The sequence below is a fragment of the Lissotriton vulgaris genome, chromosome 12 (genome assembly GCF_964263255.1).
Source record: "Lissotriton vulgaris chromosome 12, aLisVul1.2, whole genome shotgun sequence".
NCBI lineage: Eukaryota > Metazoa > Chordata > Amphibia > Caudata > Salamandridae > Lissotriton > Lissotriton vulgaris.
In genome coordinates this window covers 156273632-156291362 of record NC_141700.1, presented here as the reverse complement: position 1 = coordinate 156291362, position 17731 = coordinate 156273632, and the positions used below count along the sequence as shown (strand labels likewise).

General features: G+C 44.8%; 1 protein-coding gene across 1 annotated transcript in view; it reads left to right on the top strand.

Moving 5' to 3' along the window:
- The window catches only part of LOC147673734 (uncharacterized), a 107283-nt gene that overhangs the window by 18356 nt on the left and 71196 nt on the right, over window positions 1-17731 (top strand). Inside the window, exon 2 of the mRNA XM_086945524.1 lies at window positions 1865-1957. Within this exon, the coding sequence (XP_086801650.1) occupies window positions 1865-1957 (93 nt within the window). The remainder of the gene's footprint in view (window positions 1-1864; window positions 1958-17731) is intronic.

Below are 17731 nucleotides of genomic sequence, written 5' to 3'. Positions count from 1 at the left end.
ACATATTTCACAGTGACAACACTCAAACAGGAGATGGGAAGGTAAGACGACTTGCACTGTGATCCTACCTGCCTATGCCCTTTCAAACTCTATTACAGAGTCTAATTGCCTCTCTATCGCTCTTTGTCCCTCTATCTGTTTTTCTTTATCAGGACACAAGTGCCACACTAGATGTAATGCACAGTATCCTGTTCCCAACAGATGTGCTGCTGCTCCTGTGCTCCACTCTAAAGTTGTCATGGGGTTGACCCTTGCATTTACACTGTGTTAAGTTAGCATGAGCTTATTGTCCGTCTGCGCTCCAGTGGACTGCTCGGGGGAAGGCTGCAGCTAAGCTACTGTGCAGACCAAAAGATCGTAAGGCCACCTGGTAATGCACTTACCTTACCAGCATTTACCTACCAGCTGGGATTGATCCTTTACGTTGGCTGCCACAGCACGACCTCTGTGTTTCCTTGAGTGTGGAGGACGGTGGCGGTTGGATCATTTAGCTGAACAAGCAGCCTTGATTGACGGATTGCAGCACAGCCACTGTAATCCACTGTGAATTCAGTCAATCCGAAGGCATGTGTTTTAGCCTAGTATCCTTTGTCCATTCTTGGAGTGACCCCGCCCCACTGCTTGTGCTGACCCTAAAGTAAGTATCTGGGGACGAATGACACTAAGTGCCCGAGGGTGCAATAGTCTTGTACGCTTGCATTTGTCGGCCCCAGGACACTTTGATATCATATATTGAGCCGCAGATGCTGGTGTGATCCCTTTTATAATATGGATCGTATTGGTGCACAGGTAGCATGACACAGTCTCAAAGAGGTAATCCTTTATTCGCATGAGGAAACACTTTGCCTTTGCTTATGCGCTGTATTACAGATATAGGAACACAGGCCAAGGAGGTTTTGGCAGGTGCACTCACTGTACACCAGAAAGTGGTAGCGCATAATCAGTGTGTCACACAAGGCACACCTGAGGGGGATCCTACCAGACCCCATTTTGTTTGCGGGTGCAGTCATTCTTTGCACACCTCCGCCGGGGGATATCTGTTTCCCTTTAAAATGCAAGTCAGGTTCCGCCTGCATAGTGGAAGGTGGACTGGTGGCTTTCAAAAACGAGTTCACCTTTCAGTAGTGCACTGCCATGACGGTGGGTCCGCGTTCGCATTTAATGATATGGCGTGGACTGTTCCAGTCTTTCCCCCAGTTAAGGTCGTGGCGTGGTGCAGGCAAAGTCAGTGGACCTAGTTGTTTTTAGTACTGTGATATTTTGTCCCTCAATATTCTGTCTTCGATGTTCTCGTACCACAATTTTGTGGCGGGTCGATATTCAGTAGTACAATCTACCTTTGATACATGAGTATACATTCTTGCTGGACTTGTATTTAAGGGTATGATTCTAAGCCCTACTGGTTTGTTCATTACCAAGACCCTACCCCGACAACATACTCTAGCAACCACACTAGACCGTACCGTTGCCTCCTGTCAGAGATCCCCTTCTATACTGCCTCTCTGGTGTCCTTGATGAAAATGCCTTTATCATCCTTCTCCTGATCACTCTTACATTGCAAGAACTGTCAGGTATTTCGCCCCATTCCATCAGTCACAGGCATCTCTGAAACTGTTAACTATGAGACAGCATGCAATATCTATTCCAATTAACTACCACAGCTGTTAGTTATATACTATTCTGAAAAGTGCTCAGGCTGGGTCTTATTCATGTCATAGAAAATGTAAGTAAATAAATAATTTAAATATATTATCCTAAATATTGACTTATAATGAATAAAAAAAAGTCACAGGACAATTGTTTCTGCCATAATTTTTAATGATTGTATTTTTAACTTATTCTTTATTTATTTTGCAAATTTTAGGACAAACTTCGTTTACATCGGTGTCATTTAATGGAAAAAATGGATTATATTTCCAAGCAGCAGGACAGTGTAAAGCGTTCGGTTGATTTTGAGGTAGGAATCTCATGAGTGGGATTTACAATTGTCAATGTGGTTGTCTTAGTGATAATGTGGCTTTCTCACATTTGTGCAACAAAAAGACCTCCAGATTGTGGTAAAAAAAGTAACTTCTATACTCCAGTAACATATGGGCTGATATGCCCCATTGCCATCTGGCAATAATTTCTCCCAGCTTCTGTCTCCTGCCACCACTACCGGCGACACACTATTACACACCACTGACCAAATTTATCAACATACCGTGTCACCACATCAACGGGTTGATTTTAGGTTTTCTTTGAAGCACAAAACATGTTTTGTCCTGGAAAGTAACCCTGAAGTAATGCAGAGTAGTACATTGGCTATCATCCAATGATGCACAAACATACACACATAACAGATTTAAACTGTTTTTGTGAATATATGAAGTGCCTTGGTACCCTCATACATGGTCAAGTTTGAGCTACCCCAGAACAAAAACAAATGCATCAAATGATATTGCCTGGATATGAGGGTACTCTTGGGTGACCTTCACACACATTGTTCCTTGATGACTTTTAAAACAGCACTGCTGGCTGTCTCTGTTCACTTTTGGGGGACTGTCATTATTCCTAGTGTAATAAGGTAAGATCCGAACAGTTTTTCAAAAAGAATCTTCGTTAATCCAATTCTCATAAATAATGTAAAATTGTAGGACAATCCCACCCGAGCTGCAAGTTCTCCCTCCAGCCTTTTCTTTCAAATACTACCTCCTTGCAGTGTGCGTAGAACACTCATGCATAGAAATGGTGGGTACAACATTATGGCCCATCCCATCCTTACTTATACGGATAGGCAAACCAGGATACCAGAGTGTGCAGAGCTCTTAAGCAAGGGGGAAAAACAGGAACCCCTTTTGATGCTGACCTTTTTGGTAAATACACACTTTCTTTGTTTTGTTTGTAGATTGTGTTTTATTGTTTTAGAGAAAGTAGTTGAAGATTTACTTACAAGTATTTTTGATGGGACCCACGGGGGTTGGGGTTGGAGGGGTGACAGTTTGTATTTATTTATTTACTTGTAAATTCATAAAACATTTATTCCATAAATTCCAAATAATTTAGAAAATGCGTACCACTGTATCTTATTTTGCTATTACTATTTAATTAGGTATTTAGCAAGTCGTTTATTCCTTTGGGAATCACTTGTGTACAATGCCACTGAGAACACTGTTTCCCATATAAAATTTCCTTTTAGGACCATTTTAAACTCATACTTCAGTCAAACGATTTCATTGAAAGGAACTAAGACAAAACGTGCAAGAGTGCATCAGTCTGTTAAATTATAGCGATAATCAGTGAATATTAAGTCAATTTATAACAAGCAACTCAGCTAAAGGAGAATTATGCTGAAAAACATTAATGTAAAAATATAGGGTTTCCTTGTTCTAAGATCATTTTTTTTAACTATTGGTTGTGGGGGCCTGTTTTTTCTTATCACCCTCTGTCATGTGTTTTGTATTTGTTTGAACAGCTGCGCTCCATATAGTGGGCAGTCCCACCATTCATTTTCATTGTATGGGCTTCTATGGTGTTTCTTAATTCCAGCTGTTGATTACTTCTCTGTATTTATGTTAATGTTTTGCTACCAGTCTTTTAAATGCATGAAATGTCGATATGAAGAGAGACAATTTGCTGTGCTTGGGATCTTCAACAAATCAAATTTGTGCTGTGACTGCCAAAATGTTATACATTTTGTACAAACATTGATCAAGTGAGACATTTCGACAGAATTCTTTCCTTACCAACTCGTTTGGAATTTTAGACTTTGTATTGAGTGATTGAGTGTAGGTGAGTAATTATTATTGTGAGGTTAAAACACCACAATAATTTATTTACAAAATAAAGACACGAAACAATGGTTAGTCACAGTTGCAAACCTGTGCTAAGCCATGTTTGCTGTTTATCTTTGGGTCAAATGCATTCCCGATTAATTCATTTTATAGTATAGTTTTTATTTACTTCACAATAAATAATTACATGCATTGTAAAGTTTAAAAAAATGCATAGTACTTGTAGAGAAACATGGAAGGCATTTCACAACTTGTGCAAGCATTAAATTAATAAAGTCAATACTTTCATTTTGTATTTTTTTTTATGCAATTACTCCTTGTTAGTGTTTACGGGATATAGCTTTAGATCTCGGCTCAGGCCGCAGTAACAGCCAATAACTACTTGCCATCTTTAGAACTGAAACAGTCCCGACTGAGGCAATGGAAAGCATATATTACACAAACTCATTTCTCAGAAATGGATCCAGGGCTTTGAGATAATTTAGATAGCCCCATGCTCAGTATAGCAAAGGGATTCTAGTAATATGTGTGAGCACATTTTCAAAAATAATGTTTAAAATCACAATATTAAATATTCTCAATTCGTATAGTGAACTTCTGGCAAGAACTATGTATTTTGAATTGAAATATCAAGACAGTTGTACATAATTAATGTAATCCATATATATATATATATATATATATATGAGAGCACAAAGTTCCCCCTCTTCGAGATTTGCGTTCGTGGTCAGAGCCTCCACGCCATCAACAAAAGGGAATACGGACCACCAAGTCAGCAAAGTTCTTGTTTATTTAATCCACAGAAGCCAAACCATATATATATATATATTCCAAGCAACACGATGGGTCCTTCCGGGATCCTTACTCCCCAGTCAGGTGGCGCATGAGTTCGGCGGACCTCTCCAAGCCGAAATATTTTTATCAATCCACAGTTTCGACACTACTTGTGTCTTGATCACACGTGTGATCAAGACACAAGTAGAGTCGAAACGCGTAGCGTGTAACCAAGAATAAACCCTTTTTGGCTGTAACTTCCTGAGATATATATATATATATGTATATATATATATATATATATAAATAAGCCCACTTCCTCCGTTTACACCGGGACCTGTAACTGCGGTGCAATCCAGGGGCGGAGGTCGCCCTTTATTAATTATTTTCCACCAAGCACAGCGGCCGCTGTGCATATGCACTTCCAATCCAGTTAGTTCCGAAGGATTCCACGAAACAGTGCGTGTGCTCAAATTAGATTTATTTCTCCATTAAAGTTCCAGCATTTGATACACGGCAAGTATGGAACAAAACCCAACGCGTTTCGGCGATGAAACTCTCGCCTTGCTCACGGGTCTATATATATATATATATATATATTCACTAAAAAAAACATAGGTTTCACACCAGTTATAGTTAGCTGCAAATTTTACTGACATAAAACCATTGAAATTCCACGTTATAGTTAGTTGGACTCACTATAACTGAAGACACCATCCACTGAATGTGTATCTTTCTGAAAAATAAATATTTTTTATATATGTATGCATTAAAACATTTATTTAAACATTTATTCTTCCATCGACCTTTACATATACATATATAAAAAATATTTATTTTTCAGAAAGATACACATTCACTGGATGGTGTCATCAGTGATGTCATGAGTGATGTCACTGACCATGTCATGAGTGATGTAATATGTGACGTCATCAGCAGTGGATTACACGCACAAGTTATAGTGAGTCCAACTAACTATAACGTGGAATTTCAATGGTTTTATGTCAGTAAAATTTGCAGCTAACTATAACTGGTGTGAAACCTATGTTTTTTTCAGTGAATTTAATAGGTTTTTTATATGCTAATTCCTAACTATAACTGGTGTGAAACCTATGGTTTTTTCAGTGAATTTCATAGTTTTTTTAAATGCTAATTCCTAAATATATATAAGGCCCCAAACCTATGTTTTTTTCTTTGAAGTTCAAAATTTGGTTAATAGCAAATGTCTATAGCTATGAAATGTAATATTTTTGAAAATGAGTGAATCCTATATTTTATTTGTATTTTAAACAATTTTTTTTTTTTTTTTTTTTTTACCCTGGAGCGCTCCAGGGGCGCGCCCCGGTGAGCGCCCCGGAGAGCGTAGTCGTTTGAAGCGCCCCGGTGCGCGAACCGGGAAGCGTCCTGTTAGCGCCAATGTCGCAAACGAAAACATGATCGTGACGTATCGCGTAGCCGCGTCCGCGTGATTCGCACGGCGTAAGCGCACTCGGAAGCACTCGAGCGAATACGATCGCGCAACGTAAACTTCCGACGCGCTTACGCGACGCGACCCGGGGCGCGTGGGCGCGTCGCGTAAGTGCGTCGGTCATGTGACATGAAAATAACACTTATAATTGGTGCAGAACAGTTTTACTTTCATAATGATGAAATCCCTGGTCTTGTGACCTGAAAATAACACTTCTCATTGGTTCAGGCCTTTTTTTTTTCCAAATGATGAAAGACCGCATCTTTTTTCCTTATTCTGACTTTGTCCTTTGACTGTGGAAGACCTGTTTCAGTAATAGAGAGAGAACTATTTTGTACTTTCTAATGGCTACTGTAGCTGCAACAGTTGGAGCATCTGCACCACCACCACCACCACCACAATCACCAAGAGGACCACCACAACAGTACATTGGTGGTCAAGAAGAGGAGGAGGAGGAAGAGGAAGAGGAGGATGGGAGAAGATGGCTGCCTGAACAAAATACCCCATACAAGCCCAAGTCACACATTGTATGGGAGTTTTTTTCACTCCCAGAGGGCAAGAAAAAAGTGAATGCGGCCGAGGTAACTTGCCGCATCTGTAAGGAACAACTCTCAAGGGGCAACCCAAACAAAAAGTATTCCTTTGGTAACAATACCATGATTCGACATATGAGCCGTAAGCACCCTAACAACTATTCTCGTGCGGAGCTCAGGGAACTGGCCAGTAACCTCCCCCAGTCTTCAAGGACCACCTCCCAAAGAAACTAACCCACTTCATCGGGACCAGAAACATCAGAGTTGATGCCTTGTATTCAGCAACGATTTGCTGATTTTAAAATCACTTGTACTGAATGTGGCAAGCTTATCGCCTATGGTGAAAAGAGCGTAAAGCTCATCGTCCTTGCTGGTGACAATCACAAGTGCCCCAAAAAGAAGTCATTTTTTCTGTTTTTTGTTTTTTGCTCCAGTTGAGCCAGTTTCAATTCCCTTTTTTTTTTTTCTCCCCCTAAAAAAATACAAAAAAAATTAAACTGTTTTGAAAAGCCAAAAAAAGTGCAAAATGTTTAAAAAACATTAAAAAAATATAAAACAACAAAAAGAAGAAAAAAAACAGTTCTTTTTAGAACTACCTCCAATTTATAAAAAAAGGCTTCATTTTTAAAAAACTCTGTCATTCTTTTTTCCTCATGGTACGCTCCCCGGTCCGCTCCCCGGTGCGCATACCGGGCGCTCCCCGGGCGCAAAACGAAAAAAAAAAAACAATTATTTTTGCCCTGCGGGGCCCTTTTATAGCCCCCACATCAAACCTAGGGGGTCAGGGGGGTCTACCCTGCCCCCTTATGGTCATTTCCCCCTTTATTTTGGCCACCTCTTGTGTCTCGATCCTACCGAGACACAAGATGGCGGCCGCTCCGGACTGTTTCGAATGTTTACAAACACCCGAGAGCCAATCAGCTTTCCGTGCGCAAGTCGCAGGTCGCACCCGGGGCGCACCCCGGTGCGCGTACCGGGGCGCTGCCATAGATATATATATTTTTTGGAACCTAAATTACTCAAAATCCACTGGAGCACATATCTTGAGACATAGCAAAGGCACATCGGGCTACCAGTCCCTACAATTTTGCCAAGTTTGGTGGAAATCCATTCAGCTGTTCGGGCTAAAAGTGAAGTCGACCGCCCTATGGAAATTAACATGGGGAAAACACGTTTTGGGGCCCCCCTTTTATCTCGGCCCCCGCTTGATGAATCCCCCCCAAACTTTCAGGGAAGGAGCGGAGCGGAGCGGGCCATTTTCTTGGAGAAATTCGCGAAGATTCGTCCACCGGCGCCAAAGTTATTCCCAATAGAATGTTGCGGATTTCCTATGGAAAGTAGATCCTAACTATAACTACCTACTGGCGACCGCCAGTAGGTAATATATAAATATATATTACTGAATATGAATTAGGGATATTTAAACATATATGGACCTTGATGATGTATATATCATGAAGGTACATAGATGTGTAGTTAGGATTAGTAAACCTATACTTCTGTATATTAATGTTCCTGTGGCTATTTTTGTCATCAATATTTAGATTTAAGATAGATCAAACAAGTTGTTAATCTTTGAGACTCGTAAAATTTGAATTCTCAGAACACAAAAAGGAATAATCGAATGCTACTACCAGGAACAAGAGGGACCGTAGACACCTTCATTCAATGTGCCTTGAACAGGGCACCAAAATGGTGCCTTGTCCGGTCCCCATAGAATGGAATTCAAAATACCAGCGAATAATGCTCAGAAGCAACATTCTCCAGGACAGGGTATGGCAATGAACAAAGAGAGTGAATATCTCCTTATAATGTTTCTTATACCCCAATAACCAGCCCCCAAACCTGGGAGTCACCACAGAAAGTGCATACTCTTGACTGCAACACTGTGATGGGAAATAATTAGCCTAGTTCAGGGTTTGCTGAAAGCCACCACAGTATCCTCTGGATAAAGTCCTTTAGCTTCAGTCAAGAATGATATCTGGAGGCAAGTCGACCAAATTGCACTGCCCCCTAGGCGTTGGAACACACATCCATCTGTGTAACTTGCACAGTGAAATTTACCAGCACTATTTAGTTGCAAAACGATTTTCTACGTCTATTATGTATGTCTATTTTTAAGTAAGTGCTGCTTACTGGGGAAGGATTTCCTACAGTCCCAGTGTTATACACCAGCTGCCCATTCCAGTCATTAGTTACCATTGACATGGTCCTATCAAAATAATTACTGGCAAATTCACCACTCTGATGTTATGAGCAACCAGTGAGGGGCATTCTTTCTCATTGCATTCCACTGCGAAAGTGGGTGAATTCATCTCCCTCACAGGAGACGACTTGACCATGAGATTGCAATCTTTTGTACAAGACAGTACTGAATAATGCTAAATTAAGCTTCCTTCAGACAAGTGTACACCAAAAGGTTCTGACAGCAGAGATGTCCTCTCTGACCCAATCACAGTCATCCAGATATTAGCGTAACATAGTTCCCAGTCAATAGATGTTTCTATGACCGGAAGAAATCATCCAACATTTGAACTAGTTCAAGTGACACCTCTCTTGAGCCACCAAGATCTGAGAGCTGCAATGCAACAATAATTCTCAAAATAGAGTGTTAAAATTGCCACAAAAAATAATTCACAGGGGATCTTCCCGCCCGATGTGGCACCAACTGTGTTACCGTAGGGGGAATCTGTTTCTCCCTCATTCACAAGTGTCTAAACAGCCTGTGTTTTATGGGGTCCTGGACTTGCTACAATAACCCAAGAGAAAGAACTCTGTGAGTATGTGCTATCATGGGATAGAATAACCGTGATCCAAAAATGTATGTGAAATTTCAGCACACACCTATAAATGCTCTTACTGGACATCACTAGAGTAACTCATAGAAATGTGAGCAGTAATGCACCTTTTGCCAAAAAATGCAGATATCCATAACGGTTTCATCTTCCTTCATCTGTCTCATTTAGAGTCCATGCCTAAGCAGTTTTCTCAATGGTGGAGCTGCCGTTGACTCTGCCATTGAGAACACGGTCAGCTGAACTAACACAAGCTTCGATGGACACCACCTTACATGTTATTTCCAATGACATTCCATCAGGGAACACTGCATCAATTTTAATGGCCCTAACAGAAAAACACTTTAAATTCCTTCGCCAGCTGGGCGAAAACTCCTAGCCTATAAAGGACATGAGTTATCAGTCAGTCAATATGATATTTTAACAAGAAAAACTAATTCTTGCATATAATAAACCCAGGCAATCTATTGTTTCTGCAGGGTAGTTAAAAATTGGTGTGCGTTATTCCAGCATACCCTGATCATTTTACATTTGTTCTTAATCATACTCAGCACCCAAAAACCTAAAATTATCTTAATTAATTTCACACAATACAATAGTAAAGGTGCAATCAATGATTTTATTTTCATAATTACTAGGGAGCTGATTAGAATGGCAGCGGATGTACACTATCAGGATGGCGACCACCCACTTGCTGTTGGTGGTCCCCCAGGGCAAATTAGGATGCGACTGCCACTGTGGCGGTCGCATTGCCCATGTTTTACATTGTGGCGGGTGCTGCTAACTGCAGCACTCAACTAAATGTGAACAAACATTTTCAATGCAATAGGTCGCGCATTTGTGAGAGTTAGAGCTATTGGCATTGTAAATGACAAGGCCTTTTATTTATGTATTATGAAAGCCTGCAAGTGCGTGTAAATTTGCACTTTGTACTTATAGTCCTTGCTTACGAAATGCACGGCTGGCAGTAAAACAGGCACGGTGACTGACAGCCTTGCTTCTCGTAAGCAACTACTACTATAAGTACAAAGTGTGTGTTTATGCTCTGATTGCAGGTTTTCAAAACACATAAATAAAGTTTACAATGCCAATAGCTCAAACTCTCGCAAATGCGAGACCTATTGCATTGCAAATGCTTGTTATATTCAGTGTACTGAAGATATAAAAGCTGCGGGCTGATTGTCACGTTGTTGTTGTTATTGTGGTGTCTGCTCTCTGGTGTCTGAATCCTTTGCACAGTTTATTGACAGTACATAAGCATTGTGTGTTTTAGATTGCTGATATGCTATTTAAGCGCGACTGGTAAAAAGTGCCTTATTTGGTGGTGTGACTCTTCATCCGGAAGGAGTTTGTATGTTTACAGACCCGGGCGCACAGCTGCAATCCTGAACACACTCCCTGGTGTGGAGACTGCACTCGTCTATTGCCCTTCTCTACCGGCAGAGCCAAGGCACAGAAACAGGCCTGGAATATACTCCGGGGAGTCACCAGCACTTCATTCAGTCACACGTGCACACCCTTCACTTCACTTTACAGCGTCTCCAGAACCCACTTTGTGCCTACAATTATTATTATTATTATTATTATTATTTTGTGATTTATAGAGCGCCTGGTGACCCGAAGGCATCCCGCGCTATGAGGTTGTGATATCCAGGAAGGGGAGACCAGGAACTATTTGGGGAAGAGGAAGGTTTTAAGTTTCTTACGGAAAAGAGCGTGACTTGGTTCGAGGCGCAACATGCGAGGAAGTGCGTTCCATTTAGAAGAGGCCTTGACCGAGAAGCGGCGGCCACCGGTGCGCGACTTCTTAAATCTAGGGACTATGGCCAGATGTTCGCTGTCAGAGCGAAGGTTTCTGGGGGCTTTGTATGGGGTGATCATGTCTTTGAGGGCGGCAGGTCCAGCCCCATTGATGAGTTTGTGCGTGGTGCACAGGCACTTGAACTCCACTCGCTGGCGAACAGGGAGCCAGTGCAGAGATTTAAGGGCCGGTTTGGTCGGGGCTCTGGGAGGAAGGTTCAGAATAAGTCTCGCCGCAGCGTTTTGTGCACGTTGGAGTTTGGCCAAGGTGGTTTCAGGAGCGCCAAGGTACGCGGCGTTGCCGTAGTCCAGCCGTGCTAGTATAAGCCCTTGGACTAGAAGTTTCCTGGACAGGGGGGGCAGGAGAGGGAGGATCTTGCGAATTGATCGGAGAAGGCCAAAGCAAGTCCCCGCGGTCTTGGCTGCCTGGGTCTTCATGGAGAGGTCCTGCTCCAGCCAGAAACCTAGTGTTTTGATTTCTGTCTTAGGCGTGGGGATATCACTGAAGGTATCAGGCCAGACTGATGGAGGGATGGAGGACCATTTATTGCCCAGAAGCATGATTTCTGTTTTTGTACCGTTCAGCTTCAGAGAGGATTCGCACATCCAAGTGTGTATATCTTGCAGGCAGTTGAGTAGGATTCCTGGGTTATTGTCCAGATAGGAAAGAGAGACGACGAGTTGGGTGTCGTCGGCATAGTTGACTATTTTTATCCCGTAGGGGGTCACAACATCTTCCAACGGGGCCATGTAAACATTAAACAGGGTGGGACTAAGCGAGGACCCCTGGGGCACACCACATGTGAGAGGGAGGGGGTCTGAGCGGGAGTTGCCGTCCCACACCTGAAATGAGCGACCGGAAAGAAAGGATTTGATCCAAGCAAGTGCGGTTCCCGCAATTCCTGCCTTGGTCAGGCGATGGAGGAGGACACGGTGATCCACCGTGTCAAAGGCGGCACTGAGGTCCAGGAGGATCACTGCCACTGATCCTCCTGAATCCAGGATACATCTTGCCTCCTCGATGACGGAGAGGAGTGCAGTGTCTGTGCCTTGGCCCGGCCGGAATCCGGTTTGGGACTGACGTAAGATTTTATTCGTCTCAAGGAATTGGGAGAGTTGCACGTTGACTAATTTCTCAGCCATCTTGCTGATGCAGGGGAGGAGCGATATGGGTCTGTAGTTGGCCATATCGTCCGGGTTCAGGTGTGGCTTTTTCAGCAAGGCCTTGACGACTGCGCTCTTCCACGTGGAAGGCACTGTGCCTTGGGCAAGAGATGTATTAATGAGGTCCCTGATGGTGGGGGATGTGCTGAGAGACACTGTTTTTAAGAATCTGACGGGTGCCGGGTCCAAGGGGGATCCGCTTCTCATTTTGGCCAGCGTGGTGGAGACCTCATCGAGGGAGACTCCTCTGAAGGAGGTCAGCCGCGGGCTGGTGGAGCAGGCGTCTATATCAGCCGGGATGAGGGGGCTGATCGGGGGGAGGGACTCCAGTATCCGCGTGATTTTGGAATCAAAGTATGCGGCTAAGTCCTTGCTTCTATCCGGAGGGGCGGGAGGAGCAGCGGGGGCTAAGGGGCTGTTGAGCAGTTCCTTGACTATCAGGAAAGATTCTTTGGCCGAATTGGCCGCATTTTTTATTCTGTTATCATAGAAAGTAGTCTTGGCTAATTTAATGGCCAATTTGTAGCGTCTTACCGCTCTGTTGTAGGTGTCCTTATTACTGTGGAGCCAGTCTTTCCTCCACAGTCTCTCAGCCTTTTTGCACTCTTTGCGGAGGTCTCGGAGTTCAGAGGTGTACCATTGGGCATGGCCCTTTGTCCTATCTTTAATCTCCCGATTTTTTATGGGAATGATGCTGTCGAGGGAGGAAGAGATCCAGTCTCTGACTTGGGTATCAGCCTCGGACGGGTCCGCCACAAGGCTCGGGGTTGAGGAGTCCAGAGCTATGGACCAGTCCACCGCAGAGAGTTTGGCCCACGATCTATCTTTGGTAAAGATGGAGGCTTTATGGGGTTTCTTGATGGCCCCAGGAATGTGGAATGTGACCAAAAAATGGTCCGTCCATGGGAGCGGTTGGGAGCTAATAAATTGGAGCGAGGGGATGTTCGAGAACACTGGGTCGAGAAGGTGCCCTTTTGAGTGTGTTGGACTGGTGTTAGCAAGTAGAAGGCCATGAGCAGCCAGGTCACAAATAAGGTCGGCAGCTCCTGTGTCCAGAGGGTCGTCAAAGTGTATATTGAGGTCGCCTGTTATAAGGAAGTTCGATGTCAGGTGGGCTGAAGAAGAAACAATTTCCAAGAGGGACGCTACAAAGGGGGCGAAGTGGCCGGGAGGCCTGTACACCAAGAGGCCTGACAGGGAGCTGGTCGGGGTTAGCTGGATAGTGAAGAGACAGCTCTCAGAATCCAGGGTTGCCATCTTGTTGATGCGGCAGGCGAGGTGGTCCCTGAGGATGATGGCTATACCACCTCCTCTACCTAAGGGGCGTGGTTGAGACAAGATGAGAAAGCCAGGGGGGAGAGCCAGTACCATGTCGGAATTGGAGTGCTCAGTGATCCACGTTTCTGTCAAGAAGAGTATGTCCAAGTTAAGGTCGACAATGAGGTGATTAATATGCAGGGCATGCTTAGGGAGCGATCTGCAATTGAGTGTCGCAATTTTAAGGACAGGCGGTGGGACCGGGGGTTTTGGGAGGAGTAACTTCGCCGGTTTGCAATTGTTGCAGCTGAAGTAGGGGATGTTCGGATCATGCGGGGCGAGGCATGTGCTGGTTTTACTGGGTCTAAGGCTAAGAAGCTCTCTACGTGAGTAGCTTACCTTCGTGCTGGGAGGGACAGGCATAGAGTCTGGCCCTGGGCCCGGCCGTGCGCGGACGGGCGCAGACGGGCTTGCCTTAAGCGCGCCTTCGGCGCGCAAACGGCGCTCCCGCTGCGCTCGACCGCTGCGCTGGTATGGCCGGCACATTTGTAGTCTCCTAGTGTGGGCGTGGCCTCGCAGTGGGCGTGGCTATCGCCTTTAGGGCGTTTCCTGAGAAGCGAGGGGTCGCTGTTCCAGGGGGTCGAGGAGGGCGGTGACAGCGCGTTTATATCGGCGCTTTAGAGCGAGTGAGCCCAGTGAGTATTAAAATTCTGACAGAGAACAGAAATAGTGCAGTTTTTAAAATATCAACAAACACAGTCCTCCGGCTGCCGCCTCAGAGGATGGCACAGACAATAACAAGCGCTTTCAGTCAGCGGTTATATAGTCTCCTGGTGTGGGCGTGGCCTCGCAGTGGGCGTGGCTATCGCCTTTAGGGCGTTTCCTGAGAAGCGAGGGGTCGCTGTTCCAGGGGGTCGAGGAGGGCGGTGACAGCGCGTTTATATCGGCGCTTTAGAGCGAGTGAGCCCAGTGAGTATAAAAATTCTGACAGAGAACAGAAATAGTGCAGTTTTTAAAATATCAACAAACACAGTCCTCCGGCTGCCGCCTCAGAGGATGACACAGACAATAACAAGCGCTTTCAGTCAGCGGTTATATAGTCTCCTGGTGTGGGCGTGGCCTCGCAGTGGGCGTGGCTATCGCCTTTAGGGCGTTTCCTGAGAAGCGAGGGGTCGCTGTTCCAGGGGGTCGAGGAGGGCGGTGACAGCGCGTTTATATCGGCGCTTTAGAGCGAGTGAGCCCAGTGAGTATTAAAATTCTGACAGAGAACAGAAATAGTGCAGTTTTTAAAATATCAACAAACACAGTCCTCCGGCTTCCGCCTCAGAGGATGACACAGACAATAACAAGCGCTTTCAGTCAGCGGTTATATAGTCTCCTGGTGTGGGCGTGGCCTCGCAGTGGGCGTGGCTATCGCCTTTAGGGCGTTTCCTGAGAAGCGAGGGGTCGCTGTTCCAGGGGGTCGAGGAGGGCGGTGACAGCGCGTTTATATCGGCGCTTTAGAGCGAGTGAGCCCAGTGAGTATTAAAATTCTGACACAGAACAGAAATAGTGCAGTTTTTTAAATATCAACAAACACAGTCCTCCGGCTTCCGCCTCAGAGGATGACACAGACAATAACAAGCGCTTTCAGTCAGCGGTTATATAGTCTCCTGGTGTGGGCGTGGCCTCGCAGTGGGCGTGGCTATCGCCTTAAGGGTGTTTCCTGAGAAGCGAGGGGTCGCTGTTCCAGGGGGTGGAGGAGGGCGGTGACAGCGCGTTTATATCGGCGCTTTAGAGCGAGTGAGCCCAGTGAGTATTAAAATTCTGACAGAGAACAGAAATAGTGCAGTTTTTAAAATATCAACAAACACAGTCCTCCGGCTTCCGCCTCAGAGGATGACCGAGACAAATTCCCTTTAAATGCTGCCTTGTAATTCCCAAGTAAAGGGCAGGGCAGTGAGAAGCTTCTCGATATTGTGCAGCACGATGGGTAACCGGATTACAAAGTTCGATATTTTTCTGTATGTGCAGCGTTTAAAGTCGGATGTATGCTGCTTCTAAGTGATTTCTATGCTGGGCAGATAAAGATAGTGAGGTCTAGGAAATGAGCAAGTTTTGCCCTGGGACAGAGTATTCTCAAAAGGGGATGGAGGGATTAGATTTGGGGTGAGCTGGACTCCACACACACTGTTCCGGTCCTTAGTCAGTGGTGTAGTGAACAAGGCTGCCCCACCCCTACATAAGAGGGTCTGGGGCCCTCGAGAATCCCATATGGAATAGGCTCTAGGCAGGGCCACTGACTGAAAATATGCGGTAGAGGGAGACCAAATTATGAGGCAGTGTTGAGTAAATCACGTGGCAAGCAAGGCAAATTTTATGGTGTAATACCGCATGTTTTGTGATAGTAAAACTCCATTCTTTTATAATTGTTAAACTTGCTAAAATGCCAGGCCATAGGTTTCACATCATCAGCACTGGTGTAACTTCCCAATATAGCAATAAGCAACAAAGATGACCTGTCCCTGTTTGCAGAGGGCTTTCCGCAGCGCGGCAACACGTGACACTGCATTTTAGTAATATTTGATCAGTTTGAGATAGAAACAATAATAGTTTATGTTCACATCTGCAGGTTATGCAGCAAATGGTGAATTATGTGACAAATGCAGCAAAACTATACCCATGCGGAAATGCAGCAGCCTTGGGCTGAAAATGGAATCCCCGCCCCCCTGTCCTCAGTATGTTTCTGATTGACAACCCCCCAGTTCACTGGTTGGAAGGTTACTCTCATTGACTGACTGCTACCTTTCGAGCAAATGTCTGACTCTACACTGGGCCTGTCCTGTTCCATCGTGGGCCGGGAAAGTAGATAGGAGCGGCATTGAATAAAAGTGAAAGTGAGAAAGTGAAAGCGCTAGCAAAACCGACGACAATAGAACTCGCCAAGGCGTGCAGCGCATGCGCTGCGTTGCTTGGCGAGACCTAATAAGGTATGTTTTACATATCCCTGCACTTTGTGACAGGCACTATGCGGGGCCTGTCGCATGGTACAGGGATATGTAGGGGGGCACCATAGGTGTGCCCCAGGTCCCATGCCGGGGGTGGAGGGAGGAAGGGTGGCCCACTACGGGTCCCCAATGTCCATTTCCGCCAGCCTTTTCATGGCGGGTGAACCGCCATGAAAAGGCTGGTGGAAAGGGACATTGTAATCTGATGAGTAACAGTCCAACAGGCAATCGGAATGATTGCTACTGTAGGGCCCGTGGCGGTAGGGCTTTCTGCCTGCCAGCACACCGCCCACGATCAAAATCTGGTGGGCGGAAAAGCTGCTTAGAATAGCGGGGAGACCGTCACTGATAGGGTATGTCCGCCTGCCATCGTAATATGCCCCTACGTTCTTTGTTTTTTTTTGTTTTCAAGATAGAAGTTGACTGCTGCTCCACTTCCTTTTTCCTACAGGATGGAACCACAAGGGCATCTCCCTTGGAGCTATCTGTCAACCTCAGCGCTCACAAACAATGGCTGCACCTGTGAATGGAAATTTTCCTTCTTGGTCTTGTTAGCATGAGTTAAAAAATAAGGTTGCAAAAATGTGGCAATCCAAGCACACTTTCATTAGCTGGATACAAATAAAGCGACCAAGAGTTGTTCCTGAATCTTCAAACTGTCAGTGCATTGTACAATCTAAGGGGCTCATTACGATGGGGGGCGGATCGCCCCCGCCAGGCCGGCGTTGGTCACCGCCGACCCGGTGACAAATACCCAGGTGGTGGGGTCTTTCAATAATGCTGTAAGACCAGTTCGATAGATTTCATGTGTTTGAAAGGACCAGATTTTAGTTCTCAAAATTACTTCCTTGGTGCCATTTTATTGGACTATAGAATCATGCCTTAAATCCAAGAATACATCAAAGAGGCGCATACTCCTAGACAGCCTTTCAAGGAGGGGGTGTTAGATAACAGCAGATTCAATGTAGCTGATATGTCTACCGGTCTGATTCATAAATCACTGCAGACACAGCTTTAGCGTTATATACGTTTAATTTTGTTAAAATGGATTCTCCTATTAGGGCACAATTACAAGTCAAACCGTTTTGAATTGGCCCATTGTTGCTGCACTCAAAAGTATGAGGTACAGGAACACCTGCCCCAGTTTGCTGGGTGAAGAAAGAAACTTGATAAAATGACA